Source organism: Euprymna scolopes, chromosome 13 (assembly GCF_053919585.1).
Source record: "Euprymna scolopes isolate OS-2025 chromosome 13, ASM5391958v1, whole genome shotgun sequence".
Classification (NCBI taxonomy): domain Eukaryota; kingdom Metazoa; phylum Mollusca; class Cephalopoda; order Sepiida; family Sepiolidae; genus Euprymna; species Euprymna scolopes.
The window spans coordinates 112,261,151-112,281,185 of NC_136494.1; the positions used below are offsets into that span (position 1 = coordinate 112,261,151).

Sequence of the window (20,035 nt, forward strand, 5' to 3'; positions counted from 1 at the left end):
TAAAAAGCTAAGAAAAGCATCTTTGATCTTAACCAAAAAGGCCAAGCACAAAAGTGTTACGGAGAGACCGACAGACCGACCGACAGACCGACCGACAGACCGACCGACCGACCGACCGACGGAGTGACCTCTAGAGTCGCTTGCACGCAACTAAAAAACAACGAAAACCGAGATTTATCAATGGAAATAATACAAAAAAAAAATACAAGAAATCACGCAGTTAGGAGCAGATTAACGATCGGAAATAAAAGAAAAGGCTTACACATTGTAAAAACGGGAAACAAAGTAAGTTAAATACACATGGGAACAATTCTACTTCTAGTGAAAATTTAATGGCATGCTTAGGGTGAAGACACGTAATATATTTTCCTGTTGATTCACAGTACAACAGACTATTTCAGGAGGTTAAAAGAATTGGTTCAATTTGCGAGCTGAGTGTACTTCTATAATTAATTGTGTCGGTCAAGAGAAAACGTGTTTAAGAGAGACAAGTCTAGATGTGTTTTCTTAAGGATACAGTGTGGCTATAGGTCATAGACAATAGGAAACTCGGTCTAGTACGAAACATAGCACAATCGACACTTTTTTATATGTTGTCGGAGAATCCATGGCATATTCTGATTCTAGCGTCTTTCTCACATAAAAATGTCGCCTGTTTTATCGTAATGAGATGTTCTTTGGTTAATGAATATTTGAAAGAAGACTAGAGTTGCTCTGGGTAAAAATGTAAGACATTATTATTGAAAACATCTATCCGCCTCTTTCTATCTGTCTCTCTATTATCTTTTTTCCTTCTCCGCCAGTACATTCTTTTCTATCAGTATATGCATAGAAGCATGCACCTATACAACTTACCTTTATATAATAGATTTCCAGAGGAATGAGTCGGTATTTTTTTCTCAAATTAGTAAATAAAATAGCTGACAAACCGACGACCGACGAAACACGCCCCAGTTGACCTCCAGAGAATGATTTTATTTATTAATTCTAACTATTATTAATCAGGAGCAACTTTGTTCAAGCATATATACACTTTGTGGTTGTTTGTTTTGTAGTGTTTTACTTTTAGCAAGACACACTCACACAGGAAATGCCCTTTATATAATAGAATAGCGGAGGGGTGCCCGGCATTGCCCTGTCGTAAATTTCGCTTAAATATGATATTTTAATTCATACAAAAAAAATGTGACAGGGCGGGTCAAATCTTCCCCGGTCGTAATATACGCTTTAATATAGTATTTAATTTATCCAGCAAAAAAATGACATTGGGTAGAGTGGTGCCCGGTCGTAAAATCCGCTGAAATATGAGATTTTATATGTTTATATAAAAAAAATGTGGGTTAGGTGCCATCAGCTAGAATTTAAACTGAAAGCAAAATTTGTAAAATAAAGCAAAAATAAAAACAGATCAATTAAAATGTTTTCATGCAAAAAGTCTTCTAAATATATCTAAATGAACAAAGGTTATAAATTGATTAAAAAAACATTTGAAAAAGTAAAATAAAAACTACTTAAATGTGATATTCGTTCCAAACAGACCCAAATACCTTAATAGCAACTATTTAGTTGATTCGCTAGAACACTTTCACTTAATGTTATTAACTTAGTTTCATTATAAAGTCGTCGAAACATTTCACTCTGCAATTCGTCAGCTATTTTTATTATTAATCTTTTTGAACGTCCTAAATTGTCGTATGAAATAACTAACTAAAGAAGTTTTAAACTGTTAAAAACATAAAAATGAAAGAAACTTTGGTTTGTTTCAATTAAAGAATCGTAATTGAATTGTAATTTTTGTTTCTTAATATAAAACATTAACCCTCAGTTGATTTTAACCGCTGAAAAAATTCGAAAAAAGGAAATTATTTTTTGTTTTAAAAGAATTGGCCGCCAGTTAAAAACCATCTTGTTTAAATGCAAATAAAACATCCACCTATAGGCGTGCGCTAACTTCAAAACTAATGATCATAGGACAACCTTCTAATCCATTTCGCCAAAATGCTGATTACAACAGTACGTTGAAAATTCTCGTATTTAAGTTAATTTAGAGAACAATGGTTTATTCATGCGCAGATGCTAAAATCGTGTAGAAAGAGACGATTTTCGGCGATTCCCTTGAAATAAAACAATATTTTCAGAAGTAATTGAGCATTTTGGTCTACCTTTTGTGTATTATTTGTCCGAGAGATCGATCTTTCTAACAATACCAAGTTGGTGCGTGTCCGATGTATGAGTAAAGTTTTTAGTGGACATATAACTACACACACACACACATCTCTCTTTCATATAATAGATACTCGCCACTAATTGAGAAAAAAGTTTTTAAAAGAAATATTGTCGCGCCAAATATGCAAACACACGACTTTTACTTTTTTGTATCTTTACGTGCGTTTAATTAGGTTTATGTTAGGATTAAGATAAGTTTAAGGTTTGGGTAATGCTTTATAAAATACAGAATACCGGCCACTGTGATACTATCGTGTCATCGTAAGCACTTATCAATGTGAGCTCATGTAGAGGTAAAATATAATGTTAACGATGCAAATGGTATGAATTAAATGAATGGGTTTCACCCTATTATGCTAGTATTAAACGCGTATTTTATCTTACTTTTTAGACGTTGGCATTTTTGGAGGTGAGAATTCCTCACAAAATATTTCGGTTCAATACTAAAATTCTATAGTCCCAGATATTATTAACTCCTTCGGAAGAGTGTTTATTTGTTGCAGGTGTGCCCCTACAGTGTTTATTAATGAATTCAGTATTATTTAAAAGTACACTTTCAACAGAACTGGCTTCCCTTTAGAATAACTATCATATATTGTTGCAAACAGAAGGCAGATATAATCACTGACAATTAAGCAAAGTCAATTATTGTTTTAATACGCCGTTTGCACAAGGACATTATAATGATACAAAATATTACCTTATGAAAACAATTATAGTCGCATTTATCAATCTAATTATTTTTCCAACTGATCCAGTCTCTCACAAACAGATGTGTTTGATTAATTTTATTTTACTTTAAAATCAATAAGGTCAATAAAATGTTAATTCTTATAGTGCTACATTTATAGGTATGTTCTCGATCTGTAATAATCGAAACGACACACAATAGGAAGCTTTAGAATTGACGCAGACTATTGACCAATGCCGAATGAGTTGGTCGCCTTAATTGTTCCTTTTACGTGAGAGTTGATAAGGATGTTTTACCAGCCCGGTTGGACCGATACTTCCTGTTTAGCGCGCGTGCAGTGCCGCTTATCTAAGGGCACCGCAGAAAAGTTATTTATCCGCCATGTTTGATGTGCTACCACCCATCAACTGAATTGGTACGTGAGAAAACCGTCTTAGTTAGGAAAACCATGGTAGATGCTGATATCTAAAAGCTTCGATACGTGTTCGTTAAATAAATAAACTAGGAAATTCACTTAAACATCTAAGAATAGGCTTGCAAAGTTATCTCTTTGTCGTTCTCTCTTGTTTTTCTTTGCCTATATACATATATTTATATCTACATGTGCCAATGTGAAAAAGTTTAGACATATAAACAATTAGCAGGGTAACCCGACGTTGGCCGGGATTGCATGATGATCAACAAATGTTTCATGCTCTCATATTCTTATTTCCATCAAAATCGATGAAATATCCTATTTTCAATCAAATCGATTGGTTGCCTGTTCTTAAGGACGCATCGGGGTGTACTGTGAGGAAGCTTCACCTGCCACCTCGTAGTGATTAGTTCACCATATATTGTAGTCTACATTGCACTGTAGAGAACCTACTGTTGATTTTATAAAATCATTTTATATATAACTGCTTGAATTAAAGTTTAAAATGCAAAAGTCAAGTATCATGCTCCAATTATGCTTTAAACAGAACATTCATTTCTACCGCACCCTCGTCATATCAAATAGCCTACTGTTGATTTTATAAAATCATTTTATATATAATTGCTTGAATTAAAGTTTAAAATGCAAAAGTCAAGTATCATGCTCCAATTATGCTTTAAACAGAACATTCATTTCTACCGCAGCCTCGTCATATCAAAGAACCTACTGTTGATTTTATATGCCTTGCATTACTATTGTGGGATGATAATAGTTTGTATTTATGTTTAAAATAAAAAAAATCGAGTATAATGGTGCATTTGTGCTTTAAACAGAAACATTCATATCGAACGCGCCCCTATCGTATCAAATCACCTACCGTTCATTTTATATGACGGGCCTTTTGAATTGTGTGGTAATATTACTTCTCAAATGCATTTGTAATTTTAGGCTATGTAAGGTGTTAACTTTGATCAAATTCGCTTGTTCCATCTTTCATCGGATTATTTCGATTATCGATTATCGATTATCTATTATCAATACTTATCGTAGACATTCTAACACAAAATATATCTAAGAACACTAGCGGACACATAAATACTATCTTGTGTAATCTCATGAAAATTAAACCAATTGTTTTCGACTCTATACGGAACCAACTCAGACACACAAACCCACAGTCAGACACACAAACAAAGTTACTTTTATATAATAGAATATATATACTACATACCAATATGAAGTTTATAAGTGTTCGAATTTGTAACCACAGTATTTAAAACATTTTCCTGATCGCAAAACTCGTGTTCTTTGCACATTCCAGAGTTCTAATTTAACATGGTTGTTTTTCAATTTAATATAATTTTAATTTCTTATGGTTTTAATTTATTTTATTTACTTATTCTCTAGGAGGTTAGACCCACGCGAAGATGTGGGATGGATGAAGGTTAACATATCGGATAATATTTGTGAGAGTTACATTCAAATAGATCCATAGAATTGCAGAATAAAGCACTGGAGCTGCTGTATTGCCATTTAATGAATGGATTCTGGACCATGCAGAAGGTGGGGCTTCTCTAATAATTTTCTAATGCCATATTAGTGGGTAATCGTTACAGCTTTACCTTTTCATGTGCTACAAAAAATTCTTCGTTACTTATTTTTCTCGTACTTTCCCTCTCTGCTAACCAAGTCTGTCGACCTGTTCCACAAATCCAAAAAACTCCATTATGAAAAGTCTCCGAAAAAAGTACACGAGTAAACCCAGAACTCGAACATCCAATGTCTCCTTCTCAAACATCAGGCGTCTACGTTCCAACCTTCCATTGGTTGAATCCTTATTACAGGAGACTAAACCAGACCTATTATTCCTAAGCGAATCCGGCATTGGACCGACAATTATCCTAGATGATTTTGTAAAAGGATACTCTAACTTAACATCCAAATCTGACCCCCGGGATCGCCATGGGCATGAAATATGTGCCTACATTAAAGATGGCTTTCCGTGTCGTAGAGACATCTACAAAGAGGACCCTAATTTACCATATATGTGCTTACGCGTTGCACTTGCTTACACCACAGCATTTATATTTTCCCTCTATCAACCTCACAATTTCGGAGTTTCCATCTTTAAAAGCATATCTGAGAAAATTGACCACGTCATGGTTGCTCATCCTTCAGTCAACATTCACGTCTGTGGTGACTTCAATGTTCATAATGTGGAATGGTTAACCCACTCAAACAAGGCAGATGATGACGGGAGGTTCTGTCACAATTTCTCTATTGCATATGACCTCACTCAGATTGTTCAAGAATCCACCCATGTGCCTGATACTGACAGTCAGTATGCAAGTCTCCTAGACTTTTTCCTCACACATTGCTCTGAGCTATGCTTATATTCCGTTCTATCAGCAGTTGGATCTTCTGACCACTCGGTTATATCAATTAAAATAAAACAAAATGTCCTCAGACGTTCCTCTCCATCGTACTGTATATCGATATTCTATTACTGACTTGGATAGTTTTTGTACATTTTTTACAGATCTACCTCTGCGGTCAATGCTTAAAAATAATGCGTCCTCTATAGTATCAGACCTGGCAGAATGGTTAATTGTAGGTATAGACATTTTATACCCTCTAAAATATTCCAACAAAAACCTAACAGCCAGCCGTAGTTCTCGCCAGAACGTGCTGCTGCCATTGCGCACAGAAATCACTTTTTCTATTGCTTCCAACGTAATAGATGTACTGTGACTAAAGCTGTTTTCAAGACTGCCAGCAAGAACTGTAAAAAAGTAATTAAAAAACGCGAGAGGACTGTATGTTCAGTTCGTTTAGTCCAAAGTAGCTGAGCAGCGGCTTGGTCCCACCAGTTTTGGCAAATAGCAAACAGGATCCTGAACAGAAGCGCGTGCTCTATCCCAACCATCATCAATGGACCTGAGATAATCTCGTCAGCATCAGTCAAAGCTAAACTCTTTGCCAAGAACTTTGCAGCTAATTCTATCCTTTGCGATTAAGGTCGTCAACCGCCCTTATTTCCGTATGTATGAGAAAACACACTATGCGACATACAAATATATGTGCGTAATGTTGCCAAGCTAATCACAAATCTTAATTTCAGTAAAGCAACTGGCCTTGACGGCATTTCAATTATAGTGCTCAAAAAGTTTCAACCAGAACTACTTACAAAGCTACTTAATCATTATCTTAAGGAGAATTGCTTCCCAACACCCTGGAAAACCGCATCAGTATGCCCTGTATTTAAGAATTCTGGTGATCGGTCATCTTCCTCTCAGTACAAACCAATTAGTCTCTTGTGCAGAATTAGTAAGTTTCTGGAATTTGTGTTAAACAGAGAAGTGGTCAAACACCCCAGCAAAAATAATCTTCTTAATGACATGCAATACGGTTTCCGTTCGGCTAGATTGACAGCAGATGTATTGACAGTAATATCTAATAGAATTAGTGAATCTCTTGATGGAGGCTTATTTTCTAGTGCAATTGCTCTTGACATATCAAAGATCTTTGATAGGGTATAGCATAAAGATCTACTTCATAAGATATCCAGCTATGCTATAGCTGGAAATGTTTTCGCAATTATTAAAGCATTTCTGTCGGATAGATTCATAAGTGTAGTAGCTGATGGGCAAAAATCAAAAGCTCGCAGTATTAATGATGGAGTCCCCCAGGGGTCCATCCTGGGTCCAACTCTCTTCCTCATCTACATTAATGATCTTCCAAATAACATCCTGAGATCATTCGTTGACATTTTTGCTGACAAAACTACCATCTATGGCAACACATCCAAGAAAGCTGGTAGGATCCTTCTACCGCTCCAGTAGATATCTGACTCTTGATGCAAATTCCCTAGCTATATAAAAGCCAGGTACGGTCAATGATGGAGTACTGTTGCCACATCTGGGCAGGAGCTGCTAGAAGCAGCTTACTCTGCCTTGACAGATTTCAAAATAGACTTTGTAGCTTAGCAGGGACGCCTTTTTCTCTTCCCTGCAACATCTTTCCCACAGAAGAGACGTTGCGAGTATGTCTCTGCTTTATCGTTATTTTCATGACAAGTGCTCGTCTGAGCTTTAATCTATGGTTCCCCCCTCGCCAAACTTTGACGAAAAACACCCGACTGGCCGAAACCACTATCAATAATTTCCCACACTCTTTATCTGTGTGTAAACCTAAATGTTGATTCCATTAACAAAGCTTATTTCTTAAAATAAAACGCCTGTGGAACTCTCTTCCGTTTACCTGCTTTCCAGCTGACTAAACTGTGATTGTCTTCAAGTCCAACGTAAACAAGTTCTTGATGAACCATCCCCCTAAGTAATTCAATTTACAAAATTTCCACTACCTATGTATACCCATTAACCCTTATCTTCGAGTGGCTTCCAATCCTTGATAAGTGGTGACTCCTTTGTAAAAAAGGAGGGTTTTATATTATTTCTTTACTAATAAAAATAAAGAGATACCTAGATTAATGGGTATTTAGAAAACCTCCCCCAAATCTTCTTCATTTCCGCGTTACATTATCTTATTATATTTCAATTTTATCGTCTGTAATAATGTTATGGTCAGCAGCAGTGACAAGATAAGTTATCTCTTATCATTATTAAAATCGCCTTGATGTAAAGGACTAACAAGTTACGATAACTATTGAAAAGACAGGAGTGCTCTATTAGCTTTAGCCTTTAAAAGAATAAGACTATAGGAAGGAGGAAAACAGTCTGAAGGAAGAGACTTCAACAAGTCTGAAGTTCTTACAAAGATCCTACTGAAATATGGTGACCGTATTACAACGAGGCATCAAAATATGAAATTGATAAACGACTAGATCGATGATTCAAAAGAGTTTGACAGATGAATCATAGAATAGATCAGATAAATTTTAAGAACACATGGCATAATACTATTCAAAGAAACGACTGAGTCTAGAAATACTGCATCTGTGAGAAATAGGTTGCAGAGGAGAAGAAAGGGCTGGGTCAATCAAATTACATATACGCGTCTACACCTTATCAAGAAGCCTCGAATTGGGCAGAGAATCATCAGCCAAAATATGACAACAGTACTCGAAATTTTAAGGAAGGCTTCCCGAGTTTGATTAAACGCACCTGAAAAAGGCTGAAAGTAACATCGGCCGAAACAATATTATTGAGTTTTTGAGAAGCATTTATTTGAATGCATACATTTTGCGGGCAGACAACTTTGATAGTAAAAACTCGAGCATTGTATTATGTATATATGGACTTCCTACTTTGGTTATAATTATACCTTTCTCTCTATTATCCTTTATAACAGTTTTTGCAAACCAATATCTAGCTAGTTTGTTTGTATCCTAATCAACGTTTACATAGCGAGAGTTCATCCGTCGTGATAAAAAAGGATCGAGTTAAAAGAGCTTCTTGGGGAACTAATAAGATTGAATTAAACCAGATGATGAGGAATTTCGCACTTTTTAGTTATTCTCAACATTTGCGGTCTTGCATTTATACATGAGCATGTGTAACATTATAAGCTCTCTGCCCTTTGTATACATACATAATTACACCTGCTATGTATGTGTGTATTTATATATATATATATATATATATATATATATATAAAGATATTTGAAATAAACACATCCTTATTTCTTTTCCTTCTTTTTTCCACCTACTTACTATTGATGTAATTTCCCGCTTTTTTTTTCTCACTTGCATTGCCTTCTAAGCATGAAACTTTAAATCTCTTGTCTTTATTTTATCTTAGGTTTTACTCTTTAATCGTCGCAGAATTTTTACCTGCGTCATTGCAACAGTTGTTTGTGATACTATTCATTTACATTTGTTCGGATTCCATTAAACGTCTTTATTTTTGTTAATTTGTGAAAACAAGTAAAATAATTGTATGCAAAGATAAACAAAACTCGTCTAGTGTAGAACTCTATTATTTGCTTATGCATAATATTATATACAAAATATCACCGTGGTAGATTGACGCCGTTGTATCTTCATATTCATTCTTTATTGTAGGTGTAATTTGATGTTTTACGGAGTTTTAGAAACTTTGATATATTGCAATACTATAAAAACTGAGATGTCAACATTTTTAACTGAATAAAACAAACGCCAAGATTATTTGTCATTGAACAGTTGGTCCTTTATTTGGGGTCCAACGGATAACCGGCACAATGTGGGAGGAGAATGGTCGACTATTACCTATTCTAGTTTTAAAGACATTTTCGCAGGTGCTTTCCACCTGCTTCCTACTGGCTGACACTTCTAGAAAATTTTCTTCATTCCTTTACTGGCGCCATCCTCCATCAGCTCTCCCTTATTCTCTGTCCTGTTCTTATATATTTAAACAGTCCGAAGTTTTCACCCAGTCAGACAACGTCTCCTTAAGAAATTATAAGTACAGCTATACGAACATAATCAGTATTTTCAAACTGTTAGTAAACCCAACATTCGATATATAACACAAGACACTAATATTTTTACTCAAACTGTGAAAAAGAAAATTACCTCCTGTAATGTCCCATATCTTATAGATTTCTCCTCGCCGTCGCTTCGCAAATATGAAAAAAGAAAATTAGTGATAACTACGAATAAAACAAATGATTTGGATCCGTAAACATACCTATATCAATATTTACAGTGTATTAGATCCGTTGTTTGTATGCATATATATAGATACAAGTCATGTTTATGATGATGAGGCTGACATTAATGTAAATATTTTTAAAAGTGGAAAAATAAGAAAATGGGTTTATCAATTCTACTGTAAATGTTATGATTCGTCTGTTTTCGGTAGGAGAGCTTAACGTAAACTTCCAAACATTTACCGCATTTGTTTACCGCACTCGTAGAATTAGGTCGATTCATATTCGTAAACACAGCTGGGCGCAGATATTAAGTAAAGCAACACCAAGACATAACAAGACATAAACTTTTTAGGCTAAAATATTCTATACGCCAAGATTCAGATAATTCACGTAAGCTATTAGCTTCAAATGTGACAACAGCTATTTATTCCTTTATGTTTGTCAACCCCTTCGTCTTATGCCTATCTCTGTGTTGTCCTTTCTCTATACTTACTCTTTCATATATATATATATATATATATATATATATATATGTGTGTGTGTGTGTGTGTGTGTGTGTGTTCCACTTTAATGATTTGAAAAGGTAAATCGTAAAATACAGAATTTTTTATTGTTTAAAAACAAAGAATACAATTGAATTCATCTATTTTCTCTAACCCATGAATTTTAAGGAAATAGATATATTCAATTGTAGTTTTTGTTTTCAAATAAATTCTGTATTTGAAGATTAAGCTTTTCAAAACGTGATATTTGAATACACAAATTTTTATTTATTTGCTGAATCTTGTATATTGGACATTTTTTATTTGGCTGGGATTGTCTTATATAAAATATAACATCTAATAATATTTTTGTAAGATCGGAAATAATTGGGTTTGCAGATCAGTAGATATATTTCATTTCATTATTCTGAAGAATATACATAGTCTTGGAAGTTTTTTAACCTTTAAAACTATATAAAAAATATTTACTTTTTATATTTTTTATCATTCCGTTAAAAAATTATTTAGTCAGTAAGTCATTTAATCACCTGCAATCAACGCATCAACTTGCTCTCTCGAATTCACTATAGTATTAATGCTAATTAAAGTTGTTTACCGTGAAACATATTTTCGGGGTTGCTATATATATATATATATATATATATATATATATATATATATATATATGTATATATATATTAGTACAGTTATCACATACACATACACACACACATATATATATGAAGAATGATCACACACACATATATATATTAGTACAATGATCACACACCCACACACACATATATATACTAGCAAAAGTACCCGTCGTTGACTGGGTTCAAAAAAAGCCTACAGAAAATGGACTCTGATTTATGAAAGTATGATAGGTTATGAAAAGAAAGGTTTGTAAAGAGATAGCTCCGAATCTGGGGGTATCAAAACCAAAGTATGAAACCAAAAATAAAAAAGATAAACTCCATCATTTATTATGCCATACCTGTTCACACTGAAACACTTATCACAATATTCTGTGGATCTATATTAAAAAAACCTTGTTAAACTTTGTGACATATTTCCATTCTATGGAGGCTAGGTGCGAACGAACACCCCATCATTTTATTGTATCATATTTCTTCAAACTGAAACATAATTATCAAAGTATACTTACGCAGATAGATAAGAAAAGTTTTTATTAAAGTTTGTGCATATTTCCATTCTATGGAGGCCAGGCGCGAACGCAGACTCCACGATTTCATTATACCATCATTATTTAAGTTAAAACATACTTATCAAAGTATTATTATGTACATCTATATCAAAAACACTTGTAAACGTTTTCTTTTTTTAATTTTTAATTTTTTTTTTATTTCCATACTTTGTGGACCAGGTGCGAACGCAGACCCAACAATTTTAATGAACCGCCCTTCTGCCAAATCAAACATACCCATTCCTGTGTCTCGTTACATCTTCTATCATTATATGTAATCAGTTTTTTTTTAAATAGTCAACCATATAGGAACCTATTCGTGACCACACACACACATTCAGCTTTATATTATAGATTAAGAATGATCACACACACACACATACACACACACACACACACATATATATATATATATATATATATATATATATATATTAGAGTTTATGTTCCTTGATAGAAGCACTTATTTAGTTTGAATAAAATAAATACGTATTAGCTACATATGGAGACAAAACAACGCATAATTACAAATTAAATAGATATTTATTTTATTTGAATTAATAAATATATTTCGAAGATACACTTCTTTTTTTTGCCATGTTATTGTTGGAACATAGGATCAGTAGAAATCAGTTTGTTGTTTTTACGGTAGTCTTTCCAAATGTCGGAAGGGTGCGTTGGTCACGCGGGATTGACGTTAGGGTTTGTGTTCCTTGATAGAAGCGCTTGTTGAGTTTGAATAAATAAATACATATTAGATACGTTTGAAGCCAAAACAACGCATTCTTACAAAATAAAAGGTGATGTTTAAAGATTTATTATTAAATGTTGAGATATCCATTTATAGTGATCTAATGATTACAATAATATGATCTGCGCATGTGAGCTTATGTGATCGACTTTTATTTTAACTTGAAAGTGTTCAATAATAAGAATGGAGTTCTTAAAGTGGCCGACATAAATTATATATATATATATATATATTTGTAGTCATCGACATACAGTCCTGTTTCGTTGTATCACAACTCATCAGTGCCGCTAGACTAGCACCTCTCCCAAGCCAAGGATTGAACCTAGAACCGCCGTGTTGACAGTCGGAAGTTCTTCCACTCGACCACGGAAGCGATGCCCGCAAATAACCTGCCCGAATAAATAACCATCTGCCCACCACTTTTACAGTGCTCAAACCGTCTGTTTATAAACAAACAGTGAGCTTCGCATTTTTCAGCTAATTAAGAATCGGATATATATATATATATATATATATATATATATATATATATATATATAGAGAGAGAGAGAGAGAGAGAGAGAGAGAGAGAGATAGATAGATAGATAGATAGATAGATAGATAGATAAGTTAAATCATATATTAAATAAGCAAATGAATAATTGTCTTTTTAAATATATTACAATGTGTTAATATTTTCAAGACGATCCTAGCCAAATCGTTAAAACTCAATATATAAATATAGAGTAAAATATAAGGTTAATAATGAAAGTTAAATTCTGTTGATTAAAATATATATAAAAATAGAATAAAGTAAAGAATTTTTTGTTTGAAACAAGGAATATATGGAAAAGAATTATATTTATTTCCTTAATCGATAGATTTTAAATAATGGCTCCCATCATCTGAATGCAATTAACAAAATTGTCAGTTATAAGTAAACATATATTTTGCTCATCAGATCATATATCAAAAAGTTATTTTAAAAGTATTTAAAATACATACATAAAAGATATAATACTGCCTGAGCAATTCCACGTTGAAATAAGTTTAATTATTTACTTTAAATTTCTGCCAGGTCGGACAAATAATAATCTTATTACCCCCAATTTTCTTTTTGGTTTATTATTCGTATGACATATGCTGAATCCAGGGATTTCCTTTTTTATTAATAAAATCGAGTGAAATGGGAAACGATACGTTAAATATAAAATGGGAAACGATACGTTTAAAAAAGAGGCAATATAGCGTATTTGAAAAAAAAAAACCAGAAAAATCCTGATACACTTTATGTCTAAAATATCGATAGATATAATAACACCTAGAGACGGATCACGTTTAAACCTAAGATACAGTCAATTTGCTTGTAGAGAGTTTTTTTTTAAGCAAACGTGGATAGTCTCCAAGATCCTTAGGTGATAGTTCGAATGAGCATGACTCGGAATAATTAATGAGTCAGTGTTTAAGTTCGTGGAACATGCCGGGCTTTTAGGCGAATATTCATCCATAGAAGACCCGAATGTGTTAATAAGAACGTCTTTTGGTAGGTAAGTTCCATTTCTGATTTTGCTAGGTACGTGCTGTTGGACTCTACTATTAAGTCTTAACGTCCAAACCACGTAGACAGCACCGCAGCTACATTTAAATATATAAATTACATTATTATTATGGTGAGAGGAAGAAGTTCTTTGTGACAAGATTTTATTAACTGTTTTGTAAAGAGCACAACAATATATTTAAAGCAAAATTGCTTTCCTCCATTGTTGAGTTGATTTGGTTTGCAAACTTCTCACTTACTGATCCCATCCACGGTAAACGAATATAAATTGGAAGTTTTAATCACCGTACTGATTTTTTATTTGGGAAAAATCAGTTATTTTCCTTTTGATGTATGATCTATTCATATCGAGGGGGCTACCCATGATTGGATAAAGTTACAATAATAATTTGCAGTTCTTTATCCAATTTTGATTTAGAGCAAACCACAATGGTATATATATATATATATATATATATATATATATATATATATATATATATATATATATATATATATGTACATATATATATATATATATGTACATATATATGCATATATATAGAGATTCATATTGCTCTTTATTATAGAGTTAGGGGATAGTCAACTATTTATTTTATCATAGAGTTGGTGACAGATAACTTTTTTGTCGTCTTACGATTCATTAGTTTACTAACATAGCGAGCGCACCAATCCCGAGATTGGAAACTCGATGAAAGCTGTTGTTTCAACGTCACCTAGCCCTATGCTAACTAGTAAATAACAGTTCCACGGAGACTTAGTGAAAAACATTATTTTTAAAGTATCTTGATTATTGACATTGATCGCGTTGATTCGAATGCCTAACTTGTTGTTAACGCCTCGCCAAATCATGAACTGCCGTCTGATGCGATGTCGTTTATTAAGTCGCTTTCCGTACACAACAGCGTTTCATTTCCGCTGTTCAGGTAAAAAAGTGTTTTATTATGTTACAACAAAAGAAGAGAGAAGGACAAATAATGCAAAGTAGGATGATGGAAGAACTTGTCTAATCATGTAATGTTTCCGTGTCTAATCAAACAGAAAAGCTACGTTTGATATGCGTCGGACGCGTTGTCGATACTACTTGAGATAACAAGTTAATTCATTACAAAAAAACATCATATTTTGTCTCAAGTATGTTGCACAAGTAAAAGAGTAACCTTTTATATATATGGTTCATATACGTTGTTTGGACGGCGTTGTTAGAGAGATTGGTTTGCCAATTTCCATATTAACGTTACTTGAATCGTTTTATAATTAGTGCAAAACATACTTGTAAACTATGATGTTTACATAAAAGAGTAATTAAGTGCAATCTATTATTTATGTAATCTTCAAAAACGTTGGGTATGATCATTAATATTGATGAATGTTGGCTCATTTTGATTTCCAGTTTCTGCTGTCCATTTGACTAGATAATTAGACATGGTCAAGCGCACAAAGGCCAATTTTAATCCATTGAGAAAAATTGAAGCACTTACCTGCGACTCCCAGGAAGAGTGGCAGCAGAAATAATTTGTGTGGGCGATGACTCTTTTTATATTGGTAGTTGTTACGTTTAACTTATTTGATTGGCTAACTGGATTATAAAAATAATGGAGTGAACTGAATTTGGATGCTGATGTTCAGTTTGGGATTGGAGATGAAGGAAATTGAATTGTTACCCTTATTACCAGACCGACAAGGTTCTACAATGTATACCTAGTCACAGAGAGCAACAAACCATTGTTGCAAAATCCTCGTTAACCTCTACCTTTCTGTGGAGAAAGTTTCCACACGTTGCAACACTGATCTGCAGACCTTGTACATATTTCCCCCCCCTCTGTTATTTTTTATTATGGCCGCGGAACAAATGTCTTCCCTTGAGGATTCCTTAGGAATGCAAGAAAAAACGGGCCACCTTCTTGAGGCCCTTTTGGATACAGAGGAAAGATATAAACACATTATCAGATACACACTAGAAAAATTAAAGAAAATAGTCGCAGTAGATGCATGTGCCTTGAAGAACACTACAGACAACAAATGAATGTATCAATACCGGTTTGGGTGAGCAGCAGTGTATTTTGCCGATTGCTACTATCGTACTACAAAGAGGGGACAAAGCTGTGAAGCTGCGATGTTTGATAGACAAGGGCAGTCAAAATTCGTACTTTAATGGAACAATTTTGCAGGATCTGGCTTGTGACCCAAGAGCCGTCTCAGAGGTAAACCTTGAGATTGTGACGTTTCTAGGAAGGAAAACCTGCAATTTTCAGCGACTTACCACAACAGTGGAGTTGACGCCAGGGGTAAAGCGTCAGCTACCTATCCTTATTGACGAAGAATTAGATACCATTCACACAGTGGAGCATTTGCCGATTGTGATCGAGAATCTTACGAAATTGGATTACACCCTGGATAGAGATTTGGGAAGAAATGCCAATATAACTTTGGAAGAATTACAATTTATGAAACCCCTACAAATGTAACTCCTGTTACAATTTATGGAACCCCTACATATGGTAAAATGTATGAATAGGAAGGCTTGGCTTTCCCAACGAGGAGTGATTCATTTTGGGGATCCCAGGAACTTCATGTTTCCCCATCAAATTAAAACAATTCAACACAAGGTTCCTGCTAATGGAGAAATTATGAGATCTGTTAAGTGTCCGACCTCCATTGTTAATAGTGTTCTTGACGTGTGTTCTTCTTATTAGTACCCCTATAAAGAAACTTTTGAGGACAGTACTGTAGAAAGAGGTCTTGAGTGGATTTACAGTATGGAGTCTTTTGGGCTATCAGAAGACGACAGCTTGTCTGACTATGATGCCCAGAAGGTAGAGGAGTTTATGAGAAATATAGAATTTAAGGAGGGGCGGTACTGGGTTCAGTTACCGTGGCACACTGATAAATTAGCTCAGGTGCGCTCTAATCACCAAGTAGCCGTCAAGGTGTTGGATAGAGTGGTACACACTCTGGAAGTGAAGGGCTTCTATGAGGAATATTTGGAAGTTTTTGCCGAACAAGAGGCAGAAGGCATAATCGAACCCTTTCATTATTCACCTAAACAGTTCCATAAACATGTTTGTATCCCTCATCGACCGGTCTTTAAAACCGAGGGAATAGCAATTACTAAATGCGACCAGTCTTCAACTGTTCATTGAAGGTCAAGAGAGGAGTATCCTTAAACGAGGCTGCATACCCAGGGGTAAATTTAACCGGAAACATGTTAAATCTAACTCTACTCTTTCGGACTAATAGATATACATTATTGGGGGACATCAGTAAGGCATTTCTGATGATTAGATTATCAAAGGAGTATGATAGAAATAAGTTTTGCTTCTTTTTAAAACGGGATGATCGTCACCATTCAAAGTCGCATATTGGTGGGAGAAATGTGGAAGGCTAATATTGATTGGGATGATCCCATTCCAAAGGAAATGCAGGAAATGTGGAGATTACTAGCTAGTGATTTTTCGGCGCTTCTTTCGTAATCGTTTAGAAGACTTGATAGCGATACTGTTGCGGATTTGTACATATTCACAGATGCCTCAAAAATGGCATATGGGTTTTCTGTGTATGCAGTTCAGGGAGGTATATCATCTCTGATTTTTTCTAAGGCAAAAGTGGCACCATTAAAAGCTAAAACCTTGCCAACGCTGGAACTATTAGCAGTCTTTTTGGCAATTAAATGTCTTAGTAATATCTTGAGAAGGCTCTCAAGGAACGAAATTTGGAAGTTTGTATTTGGCTGTATATGCCCAAATTGTACTCACTTGGCTGATGTTCAAGCAGACAAGCCATAAGAACATTTTCACGAAGAATCGCCTCAAGGATGTGACACAAATGGAAGAAGTGATACTTGCAACTTACAACCTTACTATCAGGTATAAATACGTGCCTTCAAATCAGAACCCCGCGGACCTAATGACTAGAGGACTGAAAACAGCTAAATTTAAGGAAAGTTTATCCTTTTGGAGTGCTGGACCAAACTGGTTGTCTGGTTAAACTGTCTGTTGGCCTGGTGGTACTTTTGATTGTCTTAGTACAAACAACCAGCAAATAGTTCGTACGAACCTGTTGTACACCTGTAATGAGAACGGGTCTAAACCTATCATCTCCTTTGATATATTTTCGTGTTTTAACAAACTTCTACGTGTGGTTTCCAGAGTCTTCGAATTTATATCTAAAGCACGAGGCAAGGAACTGGACTATAAATAGGCTGTCGCTGACCAATTTTTCAGGACAATGCAACAAGAGGCATTCCCCTTGAATTGAAGTTCTTACATGCCCCTCATGACAAACCCATTCCGAACCTTATGAGTCAGTTAAACCTATTTCTGGACAAGTCTGGTGTCGTCCGCTCCAGAAGCAGGATCAAAAAACATTTTACTCTACAATATGAGGTTTTAAACCCTGTATTGCTCGGGAAGAATTATCCCTTGACTAATCTAATTGTGAAGGATCAGCATGAGAAGGCTAAACACTTAGGTGTGTCAGCTACACTTAGTAGGATCAGAATGTCAGGATTTTGGATACCACAAGGCCGACAGGCTGTGAAGGGAATATTGAAGGACTGCTTTATTCGTCAGAAAATCAACTCTATACATTTTTTGTATCCTAAGATGACAGACCTGCCTAAACATAGAGTAAATCTGGTAAGGCCATTTCTACATACAGGGATTGATTATAGGGGACACCTGTAGGTTCAAAACCAAAATCTTCAATCTTAGGTTTACATTCTCATATTCACGTGCTTGGAAATCAGAGCGGTCCATTTAGAACTGGTCGAGGACATGACAGTGCACACATTTATACTGGCCTTCATCAGGTTTTCAAACATGAGGGGCTTGCTTTCTCACATATATAGTGACAATGAAAAGTCATTTCTTGCTGGAGTTAGTTTACTAAATCAGGTCCTAACTTCTTCCGAATTTGATGAGAAATTTGGGCAGTATAATATAAGGCATGTCAAGATCCCTCTTCATTCGGCCTGGTATGGAGGAGTTTGGGAATGAATGATTAAAACGTTAAAGGAATACCTCTATAAAACTGTTGGAAGGTCCATTTACAGTCGATTTGAGCTGTGGATAGCTATTTCAGATGTCCAACGGGAAGTGAACAATAGACCGCTAACCTATGTGAGTTGGAACGACTCAGGATTGGAGGTTATTACGCCCAATCACTTCCTTCGCCCAGATCAAAACCCTGGACTTTTTCTTAGATTGGAGATTCAGCCAATTAATGAAGGTGAACTGCCATCCAGACAGATATTGTTGGAATCTGTGAAGAACCGTGATGAGCTGCTTAAGGAGTTTAAACGAATATGGCACGAAGATTATTTACTCTCTCTTCGAGAACGTAAACAAGATCGTTATCCAACTATATCTAATAAGGTACGGCCTGGAGATATTGTGACGATAACACTCCCGAACAAGCCTAGACCCTTTTGGGCATTGGGGAGAGTAGAAGAATTGTTACCGGGAGGCGATGGTATGGTACGATCGGCACAGATACGTCGGAGTGATGGGAGTTTAAAAACATATTCTCTTAAGCATCTATATCCGCTAGAACTATATGCGGAATACGAACCACAAGAGGATGGTCCGGAACCTTGTTATGATGACTGGGAGTCCATAGAAGGAATTTCTTGGTCAGAAACCAGTTTTGAGGAACCCACTTTAGAACAGGGGAGTGGGCAGGTTTGGATTTGTCCCGGATGTAACAACCTGATGACGTATCGGCATTCATCTGTTGTGATCAATGTGATAACTTGTTCCATTTTAGATGCGTTGGGATCAGTGCAGCTCATCCAGATGAAAAGGATTGGGTTTGTCACCACTGCTCTGGTGATCAAGAATGAGGAATGGGTATATTAAGAAGGCTTTACAAAATCATTACCTTAGTATTGTTTTCATATTTGGGCTAGTGCATATGCTACTAGTCTCTCGCTCCTAGACAAGGTTCATAAGAGAGTCGCCAACCTGATAGGTCCTGAACTGTCATCTAAGCTTCAGCCTTTGTCTCATTGACGAAATTTAGCATCCCTCTGCCTGTTCTACAAGTATTTTGACGGTGAATGCTCCGATGAGCTGCAAGCACTTGTACCTCCTCGACGTAAATACCTCCGACAAACCCGAAAGCAGCTAAAT

At 35.2% G+C, this 20,035-nt stretch overlaps 1 protein-coding gene across 1 annotated transcript; it reads left to right on the forward strand.

Annotated features, from left to right (window-relative positions):
• Positions 1-18,901: 18,901 nt before the first annotated feature.
• Positions 18,902-19,762, forward strand: LOC145292315 (uncharacterized). Its single transcript, XM_080138642.1, has one exon. The coding sequence runs from the start codon at positions 18,902-18,904 to the stop codon at positions 19,760-19,762; it is 861 nt and encodes a 286-aa protein (XP_079994768.1).
• Positions 19,763-20,035: the final 273 nt, after the last annotated feature.